A 19,546-nucleotide genomic window follows, 5' to 3' on the forward strand; every position below is an offset into this window, starting at 1 on the left:
TATTTGAAAAGTTTCAAACAACAAAAAGTCACTAAAAAGTTCTGATAAATTGATAATAAATAAAATAAATAAATTATTTAAAAAAAAAAAAAAAAAAAAAAAAAACGTGATGTCGTCATGTAATAGTGAAACGCTGTCAGGTGTTACAACACTGACATCTAACGGTGACAGCGTCAAACTGCAGCCACCGGAAATGAAACGTATTATTATTATTATTATTATTATTATTATTATTATTATTATTATTATTATTATTATTAATGCTTCCTGTTCAGTTTATTCCAGTTTAGTTTAATATATGTTTTTGAACTTAAATTTAATATTTATAGTTTCTTATTCATTTATTTATTTATTTTATTTATTCAGTTTATTTCCGACATGGTTGCATTCACAGAAGTTTTCTTTTAATAACTAGTTTTTTTTATTTTTTTAAATTCTCATTATTTATATTAACATTCATAAAAGGTAAATAAAGAGCAGGAAAAGTCGCTCCTCAAGGATTGAGATTGCCGGACTACAGTACCTATGATGCGTTGCGGCAGCGGGGTGACGTCATCACACATCAACAACTCACATGTGGCCTAGAGGCGCCGCATTAGCGACACCCGGCTAACGTGGACCGGAGGTTGAGCCCCCCACGCTGAACTCACACCCGCACCGCACCGTGTGCTCTCTACACGGCCACAGCTGAGCCAATATGCCCCCTAAGAAACCTGCTCCGGCTGCGGGGAACAAAAAGACCCAGGAGAAGAAGAAGGAGAAAATTATCGAGGTGAAAACGGCATGAATTAGCATCGGTTAGCCGCAGAGCTAACGCACAGCTAGTGCTGCCGGTGTTCGAAATCGATAGCTTGGTTTCCTCAACCTAACATAACGTGTTATGTATCTGGGTTATTTATTAACATAAATGACTAATATTTAAATAAAATCATAATCTATAACATTTGTGTGCGTTTGTAAGAGATTATGCGGCTATTGTAGGCAGGTTAGCTGTTAATATGCTAACAAGGCCGCTAAAAGTCTTAACAAGTCAGCTTAAAACACACAAAAGACACTTTATTAACGTGTAAATATACATTGTATGGCGTAATAATCGTATAGATAATGTAATATGATTGTTAGTATGCAGATTTGTGTTGTATTTTAAGCTGAACATGTTATCAGAGTATGATTTTAAACTTATATACATTAGTTTGAAACTCTATTAGCCATAAAACGTCCATTAGCTTATACTGTTATTGCAGGTATTTGATAAGATATTTTTTCTTTTCTTTTCTTGTGAGTAAATTATCTGTATACTGTTGCAGTCTGACAGTATTGAAATTAATGTGTCATACACAAACTAATGGAGTAATTATATAAGTTAAAAAATATTTAAATCATTGCAGATGGTCAGGCTTTTACTGTAGCTGGGCATAATTTTCTAATATGTCAAAGAACTCCAAAAACATGCAGAACTGTGACCATCAAGGACTGGGATTGTAGACTTGGTACTTGTGACGTGGGCCTAGATGAGATGGGTTTGATTATGTGGAAATTGAAGCCAAGACAACACATTAAATATGGGATAATGTTGCTTTAATTGTAATGTGTAGTTTCCTTTTAAATGTATATTCTCCATCCAATAGTCTGTGTGAACGCTTCATGACAGAACAGTAACAACGGAGGCTGTGGAACAAATAATTGTAGATGTTTGTGCGTAGAGCTGCCATTGGCACCGTTGTACGCTGATTATTTATTTTATTGCAAACGATTATAAAAATAGATGAAAACGAATCAACAAATGGGGAAAAATATTTTAATATACACATTTCACTCGTACGGCAAGGAAGAGGAAGAAGCTCAGTCAAAAAGTCATGTCCTACATCAATTCTTTACCATTAACAAATGTAAAAATCCAATAAAATAAACTAGACAATACAAATAATTACTCCAATCGAGCTTTTAAGAAATAAGAAATGGACCAAAATGAACAGGTGCCATTAATGTTTGAGATTTACATTGTCCTTCATTTCTGTTACTTTTCAAATATATATATTTTTGTACACTTTTTAAAACTGCATAAGATTCATACTTTGTTTAATCATTTCATTAAGATTGTTTAGTTTCTGTCTAAAGTTCCAACCCTCCTGTCTATCTTTGAACACTATATTTATTTATAGTATTCTCAGAGGTTGGATTATTTATTTATTATACAAACAGATGTTGTAGTACCTTGTGCTAAATCACTGTCAAATTTGATATGTTTTTACTGTGCAAATTAGTGTATTCATTTATCTTTTATCATTTATTTTGCTTATTTGAGCATCAGTACAAATTACAACAAATTAAAGTGTTCGGTCTTGATATTAATTATAAATAGACAGTGAGATCTATAGAGATAAATGAGAGATTGGTCACTTTTACCATGACTTTGAAATTGCTCCCTCGTATTTTTGTCAAACATTACTTGTTTTGTAGCCCTGATTTTGTATTTGATGGATGTTTGAACCCCTGGATTCGATGTTTCTCTTTCTAGGACAAAACGTTTGGTTTGAAGAACAAGAAAGGAGCCAAACAGCAGAAGTTCATCAAAAATGTGACTCAACAAGTGAAATATGGACAGCAGAGTGGACGGCAGGTCAGTTCACTGAGACGTTTTATGCCTTAAAATGTTGCAGTGCCTTTAGTGTGTTTGTTAAATGTGTGTTTTGTGTGTGTGCAGGCTGCCCAGGCTGACGCCGATAAGACCAATAAGAAATCTGACAAGAAGAAGGAGCTGGATGAGCTCAACGAGCTCTTCAAACCTGTCGTGGCTGCACAGAAAGTCAGCAAAGGTAACGACTCAACATGTCACATTTGTGTCACCTTTTGGTAAATTAATATTTGTTGCTTCTCTTTTTTTTCCCTGCAGGCGTCGATCCAAAGTCGGTGCTGTGTGCGTTCTTCAAACAGGGTCAGTGCACCAAAGGAGACAAGTGTAAGTTCAGCCATGACTTATCCATGGAGAGGAAGTGTGAGAAGAGAAGCCTCTACGTGGACGAGAGAGACGAGGATCTAGAGAAAGGTGTGTGTGTTTAACAACTTCTCACTAGTAGGGCTCTGAATTACACTTATTTACAGGCTATTGAACACACCGCTATAGTGTCACGATCTGAGTTCACATCGTACTTAAAATCTCAGTACGTGACTGCTATGTACTGAGATGTATCCTTCTTGTCGTTGTCTGGTGATGTCGTGCCCTTCACCATGAGGAAGATTAACTTGTGTATCATTTCTTTGTGGCGTTGGAACCTCTCCTGCCTCGTAAATTGAGCAGTTGTACATTTTTGTACAAGAAAAGGAGCCATTGAGCACTCGTCACATAACATTTGCTTTGAAATTACATTTTTTATCTCAGCACGGCAGAAGTAGAAAAAAGCTAAGCCGAAGTAATTTAGCAATTTTCAAAATAAATCCACGTAAAGGCCGCACTCTATTGGTTGATGAGGGTGGCCGTCAGTCAACTCGACCAATCAGAACGGGCAGGTAGGAGGGCTGCTGTGCTCGTGTTAGGTTTAACAGAGACGCTCATGTATTCTGATGAGTTTTTTTTTTCCATATGAAGTCTCCTCCTCGCTGCTCCACGTCTGCATATCAGTCTATTTACACTTTTTACTGGATCCAGACTGAAACACTGCTTCCTCCGTCTGTTCTTACCGTGAACTACTGCGGATGCGATCACTCCTGATAAAATAAACGTGGTGATTTGACAACTTTATGATGTTTATGAATTCATTCTATTACAAACTGGCTGATTTTTTTTTTTTTTACTGTATCCAGGCTGTTCTGATCTACTTTATCTCCTTACGTAAGCTTCTCTGTTAGCTTCAGAGTCCTGTGTACGATCGCTCCTGAACAATCCTAACGCGGTCATTTGACTTCTTTACGCCATTTATTGTTTTCTACTATGAAAAACTGGCCGTGATATCTTAAATTTTAAACCTTACTGAAAACATACAAGTCAGCACCACTCCAAAAACATTCATTTATTACTGGTATTTGCTTTTTATTTAAGCAAACATCTTATTATAGGCATAGAAAATAAAAACACATATCCAACAGATATGTGACTATCATGGTATTTTTCAAAATTTTAACAGTTTCACAGTATGTGACAGTATTTCTTTTTTTTTCATGCATAATCAGGCGTTCACACCATTGTAGAATAAGTAAATAATAAGAATATAATAATAATTGTATTGTTCAGTAATGATATTGCATTATACAAAGTTAAAGAATAATTTAGAAAATGACTAAAAATGCACACAAAATAACGGAAAAATACGGCGAATATACACAAATTGAGTAAAAAAACACGCACACGATTTACAACAAGACAACAGAATGACCCAAAAACATACTAAACATTAAAAACACATATTTACTCAAATAAACACAAAAGATAACTAAAAAAAATACAAACTAAATTCATGTAAATTACACCACAAACACAACAAAACCACTCCAAAAGGCCACAAAATGACCAAACAAACAAATAAAATGACTGAAGAAAAGACGCTAAACAACAACAAAAACACTATTTACTTATTATTATTTTATGATAGAATATATTAAGAATAAGTAAATATGGATAGTTTGTAATGTTTGCTTTTTACTAACAAACGCGTGTTGAAGTAACATTTGGCTGGACTTTTCTTTTGCTTTCCCTGTGCTACCTGCTGATGTGGATGGCCACCACTTTAACACAATACATTCTTCATATTCCACATCATGCTTGCGACTAAGGTGGTGGAGCAAATTGTTCATGTTGCCGCCTCCGGCGACAACTTTAGCCCGACAACACTTGCATAAAGATATTTTAGAAACCAATAAACCTCCAAATAGACACATCTCCTCTCTCCCCCCGGTCCTGTCTGAAACGCGATGCAGCGTAGCGTTCCCAACGTTGTGTGATCAAATACACCAGTACAAATGTATATTAAAGATTCACATCATAACATAACATAAATATACACTGTTATTTGTTATGAACTGGTAAACCGCCCAGCACTACTTTCACACGTCTCACATTTGCACAGATGTTTGGAACCAGGCCCAGTAGATGTCACTCAATCAGAACCAAAACATTCTTCTCTTGTTTCAGACACAATGGAGAACTGGGATGAGAAAAAACTGGAGGAAGTGGTGAACAAAAAACACGGAGAAGCTGAAAAGATAAAAACCAAAACACACATAGTGAGTGTGATTTGATGAAACTATTAAAACTGTTTCTTTACTTAATAGTCTGCAAACATGAGTTATTCTAGTGCTAATTGAACCATGCAACGTTTGTAAACAGGTATGCAAGCACTTCCTGGAGGCCATAGAGAACAATAAGTACGGCTGGTTCTGGTCGTGTCCAGCAGGGGGCGACACGTGCATGTACCGCCACGCGCTGCCTCCTGGGTTTGTGCTGAAACGGGACAAGAAGAAGGAAGAGAAAGATGAGGAGGAGATCTCAATGGAGGAGCTGATTGAGAACGAGGTGAGGATTAGTCAGCAGATACCACTGCACACCTCTCTATTCTATACAGGAGCAATAATACTTTGTTTTTTCTTCTTCTTCTGTCACCATGCAGCGTTCAGCTCTGGGTCCAAACGTAACCAGAATCACTCTGGAAACCTTCCTGGCGTGGAAGAAGAGGAAAAGGCAGGAGAAGGTTGGACTTTTCTCTTCTTTGCTGATCCTGCTCCACATCTTTAAACTTTAAATTCAGGATCGGAAAAAGTTTAGTTTTCTCATGTGTGACATCTTAAAGTTATGTCATCTTAGTCATAATAATTGTAATTTATGTTAAATGTCATATATTTTACTATCCCTGAGGTTTAAAAACAATAAATATTGCACATTTTCTGAGTTATGGTATGATTTGAATTTGTGAACTTGATGTTTTCGCTGACAGGTGGATAAAGCCCGAGAGGAAATGGAGAAGAAGAAGGCCGACTTTAAGGCGGGAAAATCGCTAACGGTAACTACAGCTGTTACATGTAAAATATTTGTAGAATTAACTAGAACCCTACAGAAAGCGTGGGCGGGGCTTTTAACAGTTGGTGACGTCTGTCTGTAGGTGAGCGGCAGAGAAGTGTTTGAGTTCCGTCCTGAGCTGGTGGACGACGACGACGCTGAGGCCGACGACACGCGATACGTTGAAGAAAGTGATGATGATGAAGACGATGACGTACAAGAGGTAGTCATGGTTTCACAGAAACATTTGAGGGAACGTTGAGTTGTGAAGTTGTTGCTGGACACTCTTCATTCTGATGTTCGCTTTGACATTCTTTGGTGTGTTTACTTGATTCTTACTTATTCAGATAAGGAGGGCAGTGATCGGCTTAACTCCATTTTTGTTGTAGTTTGTTCCTGGTATTTATTCATTTTTCAGATCTTTCTGTGAAAATAAACTTCTGTCCTTGCGTCGCCACAACTTTCAGTGGAAACACCAGAAATGTGTTGGGAAGTCACTTTGGCAGAGTTTTTGGGGGCAAACAAAAGAAATGACAGTAAGAAGGAAATAAAAACATTTCTATGCCTTGTCTGAGAACACACAACCCACAATGCAATGCACAAAACTTTAAATTGGGGCCCTAATGTCATACTAACGTACTAGTCGTACTAGGTTTGGCCTAATAATGAGTAGGCAGTGTGTTCACATTAGATGGTAAGAACAGAGAGTGTGAGGAGATACCTGGATGTATTTTCACCTTTCACTGACAGAGGTCACAGAGTGCTTTACATATCAACTCATTCACATTCACACACCAATGGGACAGAGCTGCCATGCAAGGCGTTAATCAACCACTGGAAGCAACTTGGGGTTCAGTGTCTTGCCCAAGGACACTTCAACACATAGACCGGGATCGATCAGAGGACGACCCCTCTACCACCTACGGTCGCCAGTGGACACACTAGTCATACTCAACTGTCCCGTAATGCATCATGAGCAGAATGTAAAGGGTAAAAATCAAACATTCGCTTTTCAAAATAAAAGCATCTGTTCTTGTCTTTCATTATTTTATTTTTTAACTCTTTTGTAAATAGGGCTCTTGTTTTGAAGTTAACAGGAAGTTTAGTCAGTTGCACAATAGAGGATCTCTGAAATGTGTTAACGTGAGTTTTATGGATGAAATGAGCACATGTTGATATTCTACTTGGTCACTTTCTCACTTCAAATGTTTTCAGAACTTTCAAAGTAAAGGTGGAGAATCAACAGAGATATTTAGCCTCAGTGTGAACAAGGTTTTTGTCCTTGTAGGCTCCAAATGCATCTTGGGAAACTTGGAAGTATACTTGATTGGGAATGGTCCATCCTAATTATACTTATAGTATATAGTAGACAATATACGTACAGTATATAAAAATGTATTGTCTCCAGAAGATTCAACAACTGAGCGTGTGTTACTAACAAAATGGCCAATGAGTGGATTTATTTACTGTATTTTACTTTAAGTTTACATATATATTTTTGTCCTCCAGGTCGACGTCACAGAGGTTCAAGATATAGACATAACTCGCTTTGTTCCACAAGAGGTCGACCACACAGGCATCACCGTAGCGTCCATGGATCGATTCGCTTCAAAGAACAACAAAGAGATAATGGAGCACGGTAAGAAAAACATGACGAGGTCAAAGGACACATGTGACATTACCATGGCAACGTTGAACTGATTTTCCCTGTCTTCATTCGTAACCTCTAGACGAGCAGCTGAACGGAGCGTGTGCGGGTGCTAACGGGCCCTCGGGCGCAGAGGGAGGAGGCGAAGACGGTGACGCAGAAGAAGAAGTGCCAGTGGATGAGAACCTGTTCACAGGAGAAGACCTGGAGGAGCTGGACGAAGAGCTGCTAAACACACTGGGCCTGGAAGACTGAGACTGGAGTACGGACTAAGACTAAAGAGACAGATGGATGCATGGAGATACACCAACAAGACATTTTGAATGATTTTAACTTTCAGAGACTCCAGTAACAAAGCCTGACTACATCATGACTTCTGTTCTGTGTCACATCACATCAACTCGGCTTTGAAACATGGTCCGAATCAGGGATAATTGAATCTCATCAGGGCCAAAATCCTTTGTGTTGTTAGAATCTGTTCATCACTGAAGGTTATTTTCTCAGATGATCATTGAATGAAAATATTAAAGCTCTTATTGAAGCCTGGGAATAACTTGTGGTGGCGTTTTCTTAATAAACGAAGGAAAAGTTGGGATTTTGATAATTTTTAACCAGTCATCCTCATCTGTGATTTCAAATGTGCCCATTACGACCCAGTAAATTGTAAATACTGTTCTCATGAGATAATAAACCTACTGTACATGCAGCATCTGCTTCCTCCACACCTGACTTTGTGTACACCAGATTTATCTGATCAGGAAGACTTTTTGAACAATCATGAATCTAATAAAAAAAAATCTGATTCATTGCTTTAAAATTGGTGTGTTGAGAATTGTGTGTTTCTGCACAAGTTTTAATTAAGGTGTCTCTGTTAATGTAAAGAACCCTCCACAAGAACAAGTCAAATTTCTATCCTGTTGACTTTATTTTTGTTATCTTAGTGCCCAACGCAGGAAGTGTAGATACTGCCTGAATTAAATGATTATTGTGCAGAACCGTTTAATTGTGCTAATAGTTGTCCTTATAACTTTATAATATAAAACTTCTCAACACTATGATTAAAGCCATGAAGTGGCGCTCATATTTTAGAGTTTTTTTACTTTACATCCATATTTTTGATCAGGCAGCTGGCTGCCGTTCAGTCACCATGGTAACGGCCGGTCGCTGAGTATATTATTTCGATTTATACAGCTGTCATTTGGCCAAGTTATCAAATAATGACTTTGCATATATATTATGGAGATATAGCATTTAGTACAGCTAATCAAATAAGGTAAATAGTCCCACTGGTTACGTTTCTGTCGAGAAACACTCCACGTTACAGCTAGCTAAAATGTACTTCCGTTATCACACCGGAAGTAGTTACAGTGGAACAAAATAAGCGTCTGGAAACCACCGGTTGTGCAAATTGTCCTACTTAAAAGCATGAGGTCTGTAATTTTTCAAAAAAATATATACAAGAAATCACATTTTGTAATTGTTAAATAATTTATTTGTAATTTTTTGCGTAAAATAAGTATTTTTGGCATTAAATTCTAGCTCTCACAGACCAGTTACTTCTTCTTTAAGAAGCTCTTCTATCCTCCACTCATTCCCTTTATTAATGGCACCTGTTAGCTGTATAAAACACACCTTCAGTCACTAGAGCCTACTAAGGACACCAGGAACACCTGCAAAAGACTAGGATGATCCAGAAGTCGCCAGATATGGTAAGTCCCCAGCAACTTTTACTTTGAAATGTCTTATTTATATAATTTTTTATAACAATTCATCATAATTTTTAGCATACTTACCGGTACTTGACCTTATCCTTTCTGCATACATCTTCCTGCTTCAACTTAATACAAAAAATTAAATAATATATATAATTTTAATATTATATACAAATGGAAACACAAGCCTTACTTGATTAAAAAATAATGTTTTACTTATTGAATATGTTTTTTTTTTTTTTAAATCTAAACGCCAACTTACCACGCTACATATGATCATAGCTGGAACTCCACAGACCAAATAGTTTCTAGTGTTTTGAAATTAGGAAACTCTAAAGTTGCCCTTAAGCTTGTGAGTTTAGTGTTCCACATGTACAGAGTGTATGCTTTACTAACTTTTAAACTCCAAAAAACTTTTGTTTCAATCAGTGAAATCAAAAGAGCAGACAGAGTGTTAATGTTGAACTTTCAGCTTTATTCACAAATGAAAAACATTGATATTCGTCTTAGTTCAATGTTAAATCAGAGACAATCAAAGAAGAAGAAAAGGAAAGAGGACCAAGTCTGAACTCAGCTTTACAGATTCTGTCTGTCTGTACGCTGCAGCCGTCTGTCTACTACACATGGTAAAGAAACAAGTATTTCCATCTGGACTAAAACATAAACTCAGATTAGAAAAAACCCTCGAAAGCAAAACTTCCTGTAATGAAGAAATGACAGACAGGGAACTGTGTTCGATGCTGTTGATAAAGGAACGAGTCGCTGCAAGGTCACAGACTGGGGTGCTAAGGGTCGTTCGTGGGTCAAAGGTCTCGATGTCGGTCGGTCGGTCAGGTCAGGTGTCAGTGTCATGACAACAGTCGCCTAGGGAACAAGAAGCTGCAGTGTTATTGAGAGGGAAACAGAACGGGTCATCACATGAGCTGTAGGTACAGATTAGAGCAGTGGTTCTCATAGTGAAGAAGCTCCAACACTGTCTGCCAACACATGCTAACGTCTGCTAACGCAGTCATGTGACGCTGAGGAGTGAATCGCTGTGTAACAGGTTTCAAACATCCAAACTCACCTGATCTACTCCTTTTCCCAAACAGGATGTTAGTTTTATAAAATCAACATTGTTAGTGTCAAACTGACTTAAACTAGTATTAATGTTTTCATGATTTTATCAATTATTTTATTCAAAGTATATTTTCAGTCATTTCTAATGTGGTGTTAAATGTTGGGTTTTTTTTTTTTCAAATCAAGAATTTGTCATATTTATCAGTATAAAAAATACCTGCTCTCTAACTTAAAATGTAATGTCAAACCAATGCATCTAAACACAATCTGTCTTTTTCTAAAGATTAATGCAATTTCAATGATTTTTATAGTCAATTTCCAATTTTTTTTTTTTAAATCAAGAAACAGAATATAGATGGTGTATATATATTTTTTTAAATCAGTAAATTTTTGTTATCAGCCTAAAAAAATACTTTTAGGGCTGCACAATTATGGAACAAAATGATTATTTTATTGTAATCACGAATATAATTAGAATTATTTATCATGTTAGGGGGAAGAAAATCTGTATTTTTCATTGCACTATTGTTAAACCAACAATATGTGAATAGTTTACAGAGTAAAATTAATCTTTAGTAACAATCATACTAAAAAAAAGGCACCTTAAGGATGCCTTATAGTACATTCACACCAAACACGTTTCAGGGGTCAAACTCACACCCGTAGTTGGACGCTTGTGCTCATTAAATCAGGCGCTTATCATAATTCACCCAGTGACTGTGAAGTGGTGGAACTTTATTGTGTTGAGGTGGTGGTGTTTCTGGTCAGGTGTATTATGGTGTGACTCAGTGTGTGCACTGTGGTGTCAGAGGGCTATAGAGACGTGTGGGTGAATGGAGAATAAAGTTTAGAGTGAGAGAATGAACACGCCCCCTCCAACTCATGTTCATCAGCTCTACATTATCCAGAGAGTGGTTTGGCTTTATTTGCGCCTCGGCGCCGTTTCTGATTTACCAAAGCAGTGCTCGGACGAGAGTCGTTTTCAGAGCTACTTCCGTCTCTCCCGTGCCCAGTTTGACATCCTGCTGACTCGCCTCTCCTACCAGGACCCCAACGTGTAGCGTCCGACGCGCGTAAAACTTCAAAACGCGCTGCACAGGAGGCTCGGGACGTGCAGCGGGACCGCTGACGTTCCCTAGAAACGCGTCCACCATAATGTCTATGTAAACTTGATGCTGTTGATGCTTTCAACGTGTTTGGTGTGAACGTGCTATTAACCATGCATTGGATGACTACTAGATGAGAAAGTGTCTCATTAGATATGCAGCAGAGACTGCTTTTTAAATATAAATATTGCCAAAATTGTGGTAGCTATTAAAATTCAATCAATTTTGCAACTTGTGTATATCTATATTTTGCTCTAACTTAAAATGTATTTAAAATCATGCCCTACCTTGGTAAATAGCCTTTAAAAAATGTGTAAACTAAAACAAAAACTGAGAAAATTAACCACAAATTCAAAGAAAAAAAAATCCAAATGAGTAATAAATAGACTAATTAACAGAGGAATTAGTGTAAGAAAAAAAGATTGTTAACCTTCTCCTACTGCAGTCACTTCCTCACACTGAAGCACTTACCAGTGGCTCCTCCCACACGTGGACTCAGTAAGTACGAGCACGTTTGTGAGATTCTTCTCTGGGAGGATCAGCCAACATCACCTTCATCTTCACTCCGTTCACCACCTGGCCGTGCAGCGCCGCCATCGCATCGTCTGCACACTGAAGCAACACTTTCAAGATTATTATGATCATCAATGCCTTAAAATGCATCGTTACAAAGAGTCAAACCTTCTTATCAGCGTATTTCATGTAGCCAACGGTTCTTCCTGGGACCAAATGGACCTCGATGAGGGAACCAAAGCGACTACAGACACAGAAACATTAAACACAGCTTTAATTACACAAAACTCACCTTTTGCAGGATTAGGAAGAAACATTTTATTTATTTAAAATCTGGCCCCAACATGACATGGAAATGCCTCACATGCATGTTTTGGGACGACTGTTGAAGATGCACAAACCCGGACTATAGAAGTCATTTTGGGAGGGAGTCCTTCAACAGTCAGATTACTCAAATGGATAACTTTAGCCACCAGAGCACGTCAGCGCACTGTTTAGCCAACCAAAAGCCAAAAAAGTTACTAAATGATCTAAAATCAGGCTGAATGTTTCACTCCAATAGAAAACAATGGGATGTTTACAGGCAGTGGGGCCGTGTGACATCATCAATCACGTGATTTCAAGATGGAGGAACACAGGCTCTAAAACTGTAAAGTAGTCCTATTTTTAAATGGCAATAAAACAAATCCAGAGCAAAAAAATGTAGTGTTAGGCACAGATAGTATGACTGCATTCAAATGTGAAAAGGCTCTGGTACAAAGACATGTTTAGCTGGTGTATTAGCTGAACTGGTGATGAGTTTACCTGGTGACACTGGCTGTGTCTGCGTGGGGTTTAATGAGAAATATGTATTTGTACCATACACCAGTGGCTGAGCATTAAAAGTGTAGCAGATGTGACACAATTTTAGCACAACATCGTATTTCCATCAAATTAAGTGTTTTCACTTTGTTAATCCTATTTCATGTGTTTGGTAGGATTTCAGGAAGTTTAAAACCAGTAAAGTATCTAAACCAGGAAAGACAATGAAACGAAAACAAAAGGTAAAGTGGGTAAAACCTTGAAATGAAATCAGGGAAATTGAACGACTGTTTGCATTTTACCAGAAAACATCCTCCAGGATGTCCACAGGCAGAGGGGCGGGGTTGAACACCACGAACAGACGCTCCTTTGACCTGCTGTCGGGCGGCGCCAGCTTTTTGAGAGACGGCAGGCTGACGTTGGTCTGGATCCGAGACATCTGGGGGGCGGAGGAATAGCTCTGTAGGAAGTCCCAGAGGGAGGACAACGTTTGATCACCTCATGTACAAATGTAAAAACCCACGACAAAATCCTGATGTTCAGAAACTGGAGTGGGCGTGGAGATGTGCGGTCTTTCACGTCAAGTCCTGAGGTAGCGTATGTACGTTTCTACATAGTTTATGCTTTAGTGATTTATGAGGAACACTACCAAAATACAATACATTCACACATGAACCTCTGAGCTGCTGTTGACGTGTATCATTTACACATTTTTTGTGAGTTAATTTTAAATGTTTCTGTCTAATGTGAGTCAGACATGTTGTTCACTACCTGTCAGAGCTCTGTGAGCTGATCTACTACAGGTGGTCAGATGTCCTCTAAGTAGCAGACACTTTAAAACTTTTTCAGTCCAGTGATCATTAGCAACCACACGCACACACTCCAGACTGATCACCAAGAACGACCGCTACGCGTGTGTTTTCTCGTCTCTTCACTGTCGGTCTAAAACATTTTCAAATCTCTTCTTTCCTGTGTTGCTGGTGTTAAGAGCTGCAGCTTTTTCTGACGATGCTGAGGGGAATCCCAACGCGAATCTCATTTCAATATGATTTTCATATGTACAGTAAATTTAGGCGTGAACAGGGAGGGGACATACTGTATGTGCTCTCAAATCCACACTGGTTTACATGTTCAAAGAAGGGGTGCGTGGATCCCGTCCTAGATTTAAACATCTGAATTTTTACGAGCATACGCCGCTCTCTGGATTCCCTTTTTTCACACTATTTTATACGCAAGTCTTTGTACATGAGGCCCCTGGTCTTTTTATTATCGTAGAATAAATAAACTCACCATTAAAGATCAGAATTAAAACTCACAGGATGTTTCATCACTTGGCTGCTGGAGGGGCCATTATACGCCGTGGAAAACATCTGGGCAGCGACGAACTGCGAGGCCATCCGACTCACGGAGCTTTGGAAACAAGATCAACCAACGGTTAGAAAAGTTATCCATGGAGCTAACAGTGTTAGCATTGTGTTTTCTCACTCAGTCAGGCCGTGTTGTAAATGTCACACTAACATAATACTCATACTGACTATTCTCTGTGCTATTTGAGCCCATTTTTTTTAACCTTTTTTTTCATCACTTTTTGCTGTATTTTTTGCTTCTTTTACTGCATTTTTACTACATTACTCCCATTTCTGCCACTTCTCCAATTTTCAATGCCTTTTATGCACATTATTTTCCCACTTTCATGACATTTTTGGTAGTTACAAGCCTTTTCCACATGATGTCGTGTATTTAATGTGCCTCTTTTCACCATGTTTCATGCTTATTTTTGCCAATTTAACCAAATTCACAATTAGTCATGCCCATTATTTGCCAATTTAAACTAATTGTTCTAATATTGACACTTTCAACCCTTTTTACCACTTTTGGTCACTTTTAACCCATTTTATTTCTGATTATAACAAGGATTTCCATATTTAAGATGACTAAAATAATAATAAAAGTTCCTGGATATCAGTGGATATTAATCAGATGAATAAATAAATGTGGTTATCACGGATTCATAGAACAATGGACCATCATTTTACTGACTTTATGGATGGACCCCAAAAATCTCTCCCCTTTATTCCCCCTTATAGATGGTCCTGTCTCCACATGACTGTTCTTCAATGTTCATGTCTGTGTTCAACCACCTTCAGCTACAGTGGGGGTCCCCGTGCTCTGGAACCTTTATTTTGGGGGTCGCAGGGCTGAAAAGGTTAAAAACCCTTGGTTTACAGTCTCCACATCCCATAATGCAATGCACAACACTTCATAATGAAAGCGCTCCCCTTAATTTTGGGGGTCGCAGGCTGAAAAGATGGAGAACTACTGGTGTGTATTACGTTATTGTGACATTTCCAACACAGCTTCAGTGTTGTGCGTTAGTTTTATTCACCTGCTGTGATCCTCCCCGTCGTCGACAAAGTTCACCTGCAGCCTGTTTCCAGGTGGAAACTCAAAGCCGTTCAGCTTCTCTTTAGCGTAAACCGCTGATCCATAGTTATTGTAGCGAATCAAAGCGTGTCCTAAAGGAACAGAAAGTAATGCATACCATGACGAGAGCCCTGATATTAAATATAAGATTAAAAAAGATGAGGCAGATGACTGGCTGACCTTTGCTCATGCCGTAGGAGTCTCTCTGCAGCTCACAGTAATTCATTCCTGGGATGAGGTCAAACAGAGCAAAGAGCTGCTCCTGGGTCAGTGCAGCACGGGTGGAAACCATCAGACAGCGGCTGAATTCACCAGAGCGGTAGTCCATCACCTGGTAGTTACCGGGGTCTGCTGGAGCTGTAGGGAACATTAGAGAGTGGGCCCATCAACTGTTTTAGACGTCCAAAACATGCAACAGGTGCCATAAAATGAGAGGGAAAAAATACATAAAACAGGAGAAATTTACAAAATACCAACAAAAACACAAAACGACAACAAATGAACACAAATGCACAATGAAAATTGTGATTAAAAACACAGAATAACACAAAATGACCAAACACACATGGCAATAAGAGGAAATTACACAAAATGACTCCATGAATGCAAAAAATTAGAGAAAAAAAAGCTAAATATCAAATACATAAAACAGGAAAAATGTTAAAACTGCAAAAAAAAAAAAAAAAAAACAGTGACAAATATGCACAAAAGCAAGTCTAGAAAACAGAAAACGGTAACAAAAATACACAAAATGACTCCATGAACACACCCAACAAGAAAACAAAAATATGAGAAAACGGCAACAAAAACACACAAATCGACAAGAAATGAACACCAAAGTGACTCTAAAAAACAGAAAATTTTGACAAAAACACACATTTCCTGTCTTTGTTGTGTATGTTATGACCGGAAAAATGTACAAAATGAGAGAAGACAAAATCATTTGTTTCCTGTATTAATTTTCAGGTTGGTCATTATTCCAAAATGCTGACATGAATGTTATTAATGAGGCCCTTGGATCTTAGGATCACATTCCTCTGATCCCTGCTGTGATTACAGGTTGTTGTGCTTCATGCTGTATTTACACCTCTGTTTGCTCTTAAACATGTTACAGAACGAACACGTACCCATCTGGAAGCCGTACTGGTTCATGGAGTCAACACCACCTCCAGCAACACCGCTGGCGTATTCCACTCTTGGAGCTCCGCCCCCACTGTACTCCTCGTTGTTTGATTGTTTGGTACGAGGTTCAGCGAGGATGGCTCTGTAAGCTAAACAAACACACACACACACACACACACACACACACACACACACACACACACACACACACACACACACACACACACACACACACACACACACACACACACACACACACACACACACACACACACACACACACACACACACACACACACACACACGGTCAGAAACCTCCTGATTCACAGACCTGTAGAGTTAAACAGTCTTACATTTGTCACAGTTCTCTATGGCGTGAGCCGCCTGCGATGGTTTGTAGTATCTGACGTAGCCCAGACCTTTACTCTCCCCCGTGGATTTATTCTTAATTATAACACAATATTCAATGTCTCCGTACTCCTGAGAGATGCAGAAGAAGAAGCGTTGACATTAGAAGGAAGGTTATACGTAGACAGACGTTACATTTGAAATGAAATAATTAACGTTGGAGTTACTTTGAACGTGTCCTTCAGATCGTCCTCACTGAAGGTTTTGGGGATCATGACAAAGATCCTGGTCAGCTCCTCGTCCTCCACGTCTCTGTGCCTGCCTGAGGAGCGCGACTGAGCAATAAATACCTAAGAAACAAATTCAAACTGGTTAAAATCATTCACAATCTTGTACAATGACTATGCTTTCATTTGCACAAACTTGGTTTTTATTCAATGGTTTGAGAGTCACATTATCTCAGGGTTTAGAACAATGACCAATCTGAAAATGTATAACAGGAATAATAATGGTTAAGTCTTTTTTTTTTTTGTCGTTCTGCATATTTTCTTTGTTTTGTGAAATTTCGTTGTAATTTCATAGATTTTTTAATTTTGTTTTTTGTGCATTATTGGAGTCGAGTGTATTTTTGTTATTTTGTGCAGATTTGAGTAATTTTGTGTATTTTTGGAGTCAAAATTAAAGCAAGGGCCACATGTTGATTACAGCAGGGGTCTGATTCAAAGGTCACAATATCAAAATATGAGCTCAGAATTTAGATAAATGGCCAATCTGAAAATGAATAATAAAAGTTGAGTCTGTTTTTGCACTCATTCTGCATATTTGTGTTTTTTGTTGTTATTTTGTCTATTTGTATCTGTGTGTTGTTATAGTTATGTGCATTTCTATGGTCGTTATGTGTATTTTTGTTATTTTGTGGCGACATGCAAGTACTTTTGATTATTTGAACTAAGTAAATTTGTATAAAATTAAAGCAAAAGCCACTGATTGGGAGGCTAGAAGGATAATTTCAACAGCCAAAAACTTTGAAATCCAATGTAAATAAATATTATAAAAAATTGTGTGCCCAGGACAAAGGTTTTTTTTTTTTTTTTTTTAATAAAAAATGTTATTGTGGTTTTCCTGTTAAAATAAACGTTAGAACAAATAACTACATGTATATATTATCAGACAATGCAGGGAACAATATTAAAAAGATAGCTGGTGTGTTCCGTGTCATTCACATTTTTAAAGCAGTATTAAACCACGTGGTTTGTCAATAAGTGACGTCACTTCCTATCTTTATTTTCCGGTTCGCTCACGGATATAACTTCGTGTTCGTTTAATCGGACAAAAGAAGTATTTAATTAGTTTTTAAACTATACATTTGATAATAAATAACATTACATGCAATAACTTCCATTTGTGAAGGATATAAGTTTTTTGGGGAGAAAACGCCCCCTTTATCACATGCTAACAGCTATTAAATGGAGAGATAAAGGTCAATAATTAAAGATTTTCCTTTAAACTAACAATAAACCATGTCCAACAGTTGTTACCTTGATGGGTTTGGTCCCGTCCACTAACACTTTACCGTGCATTTCCTCCATAGCGAGGCAGGCCTGGGAGGACTTGGAGAACTTCACATAGCAAATCCCCTTTGATTCCTTGGTCTGTTTATCTTTAACGACCCAAACCCCCTGAATGTCCCCGAACGAACAGAAACCATTTCGAAGCTCATCCTCGGTCACTGACCGACTAGCGACCACAAACAGTCGGCTGTTGGGAGGGTCGTCGAGGTTTTCAATCGCTGGTTTAGCAGAGTAGTCCTCCATTTTAGCGTCTGCACCGAAAACAAGCGACGGTTGCGTTCAAGGAGCGTCGGAAATTTCCACTGCGCAGCTCAAGAAATTTAGCATTCTCACTATCGGAAAATGAATTTTTGCTACTTCCGCTGTGATTTTTTTTTGTACTTCCGCCGTGCTGAGTTCGTGACAGTCTTCGTCAGCAACTTGAGTAAAGTAATAGTGTGTCATGCAGCAATGTCAATACGAATAGGAATAGTTTATTCTCCAAAAAACATAATTATAATGAAACTCAATACGAAAAAAGTAAGGTATTTTACAAAAAAAAAGAACAGTTAACCTAATGTAACTTTACAATAACAAGGTGTTCATATAAATTAGCAATCTGATCAGGACGATCATGTTTTTTTTTTTTCCGATGGTCGACTAATGTGATGTGATGGAAGCTTATTATTATTATTATTATTATTATTATTATTATTATTATTATTATTATTATTAAAGCAGTACAGCAATCTCTGTGTGACATTGCGCATGGCAATTCCAGTACGGGTACATCTCAGTACGTAGCAGTCACGTACTGATACATAGTAAACAGTTCTGTATTTTTTTCTTAAAGCCAATTTTGATGGAAAAAATAATTTTGTGCAAGTTGAAAAAACGAGATTGAAGATGAACTGTCGAGAATGAATTGACATTTCGAGAGTCACGTGCTGATATTGTAAGACAATCTAAATATGGAGGTAGACTCAGTCCGTGACACTTGACATACAAATACAAGATTACCATATATGGTTGTTGAAGAACATCAATAAAACAAGCACTAAAGCCGATTTAGGATAAAATGCCTTATATGAGGAAGGTAGACTAAAGTGTAGAATTATTTTTTTGTTTGACACAAGGCAAACAGCAGCAATTTGCCTCATGTTACACAAGGAGAATAATTTAAGTTTCTGCAAATATATTATTGTACGTTTTTTTTATTTTTAAAATGGTAATAAAAGCTTATTACGTCATTCCAATGCTGAATAAAAGTCATTATT

At 37.8% G+C, this 19,546-nt stretch overlaps 2 protein-coding genes across 2 annotated transcripts; one reads left to right on the plus strand and one right to left on the minus strand.

Annotated features, from left to right (window-relative positions):
* The first annotated feature begins 560 nt into the window (after positions 1–560).
* On the plus strand, positions 561–8,341 carry zc3h15 (zinc finger CCCH-type containing 15). Its single transcript, XM_028469567.1, has 11 exons — positions 561–772; positions 2,519–2,620; positions 2,705–2,816; positions 2,894–3,046; positions 5,126–5,217; positions 5,321–5,506; positions 5,601–5,681; positions 5,925–5,990; positions 6,090–6,209; positions 7,496–7,625; positions 7,717–8,341. Exons 1-11 carry the CDS (start codon positions 698–700, stop codon positions 7,887–7,889), a joined length of 1,290 nt encoding a protein of 429 aa, XP_028325368.1. The 5' UTR covers positions 561–697; the 3' UTR covers positions 7,890–8,341.
* A 1,459-nt stretch (positions 8,342–9,800) lies between these two features.
* On the minus strand, positions 9,801–18,637 carry rbm45 (RNA binding motif protein 45). The gene is made up of 11 exons (XM_028469585.1): positions 18,258–18,637; positions 16,947–17,069; positions 16,725–16,851; positions 16,377–16,520; positions 15,430–15,606; positions 15,212–15,341; positions 14,142–14,235; positions 13,128–13,285; positions 12,193–12,268; positions 11,983–12,123; positions 9,801–10,210 (listed from the first exon to the last, which is right to left on the minus strand). The coding sequence occupies exons 1-10, from the start codon at positions 18,531–18,533 to the stop codon at positions 12,007–12,009; spliced, it is 1,422 nt and encodes a 473-aa protein (XP_028325386.1). The 5' UTR covers positions 18,534–18,637; the 3' UTR covers positions 9,801–10,210; positions 11,983–12,006.
* Positions 18,638–19,546: the final 909 nt, after the last annotated feature.

The sequence above is a fragment of the Gouania willdenowi genome, chromosome 15 (assembly GCF_900634775.1).
Source record: "Gouania willdenowi chromosome 15, fGouWil2.1, whole genome shotgun sequence".
Lineage (NCBI taxonomy): Eukaryota > Metazoa > Chordata > Actinopteri > Blenniiformes > Gobiesocidae > Gouania > Gouania willdenowi.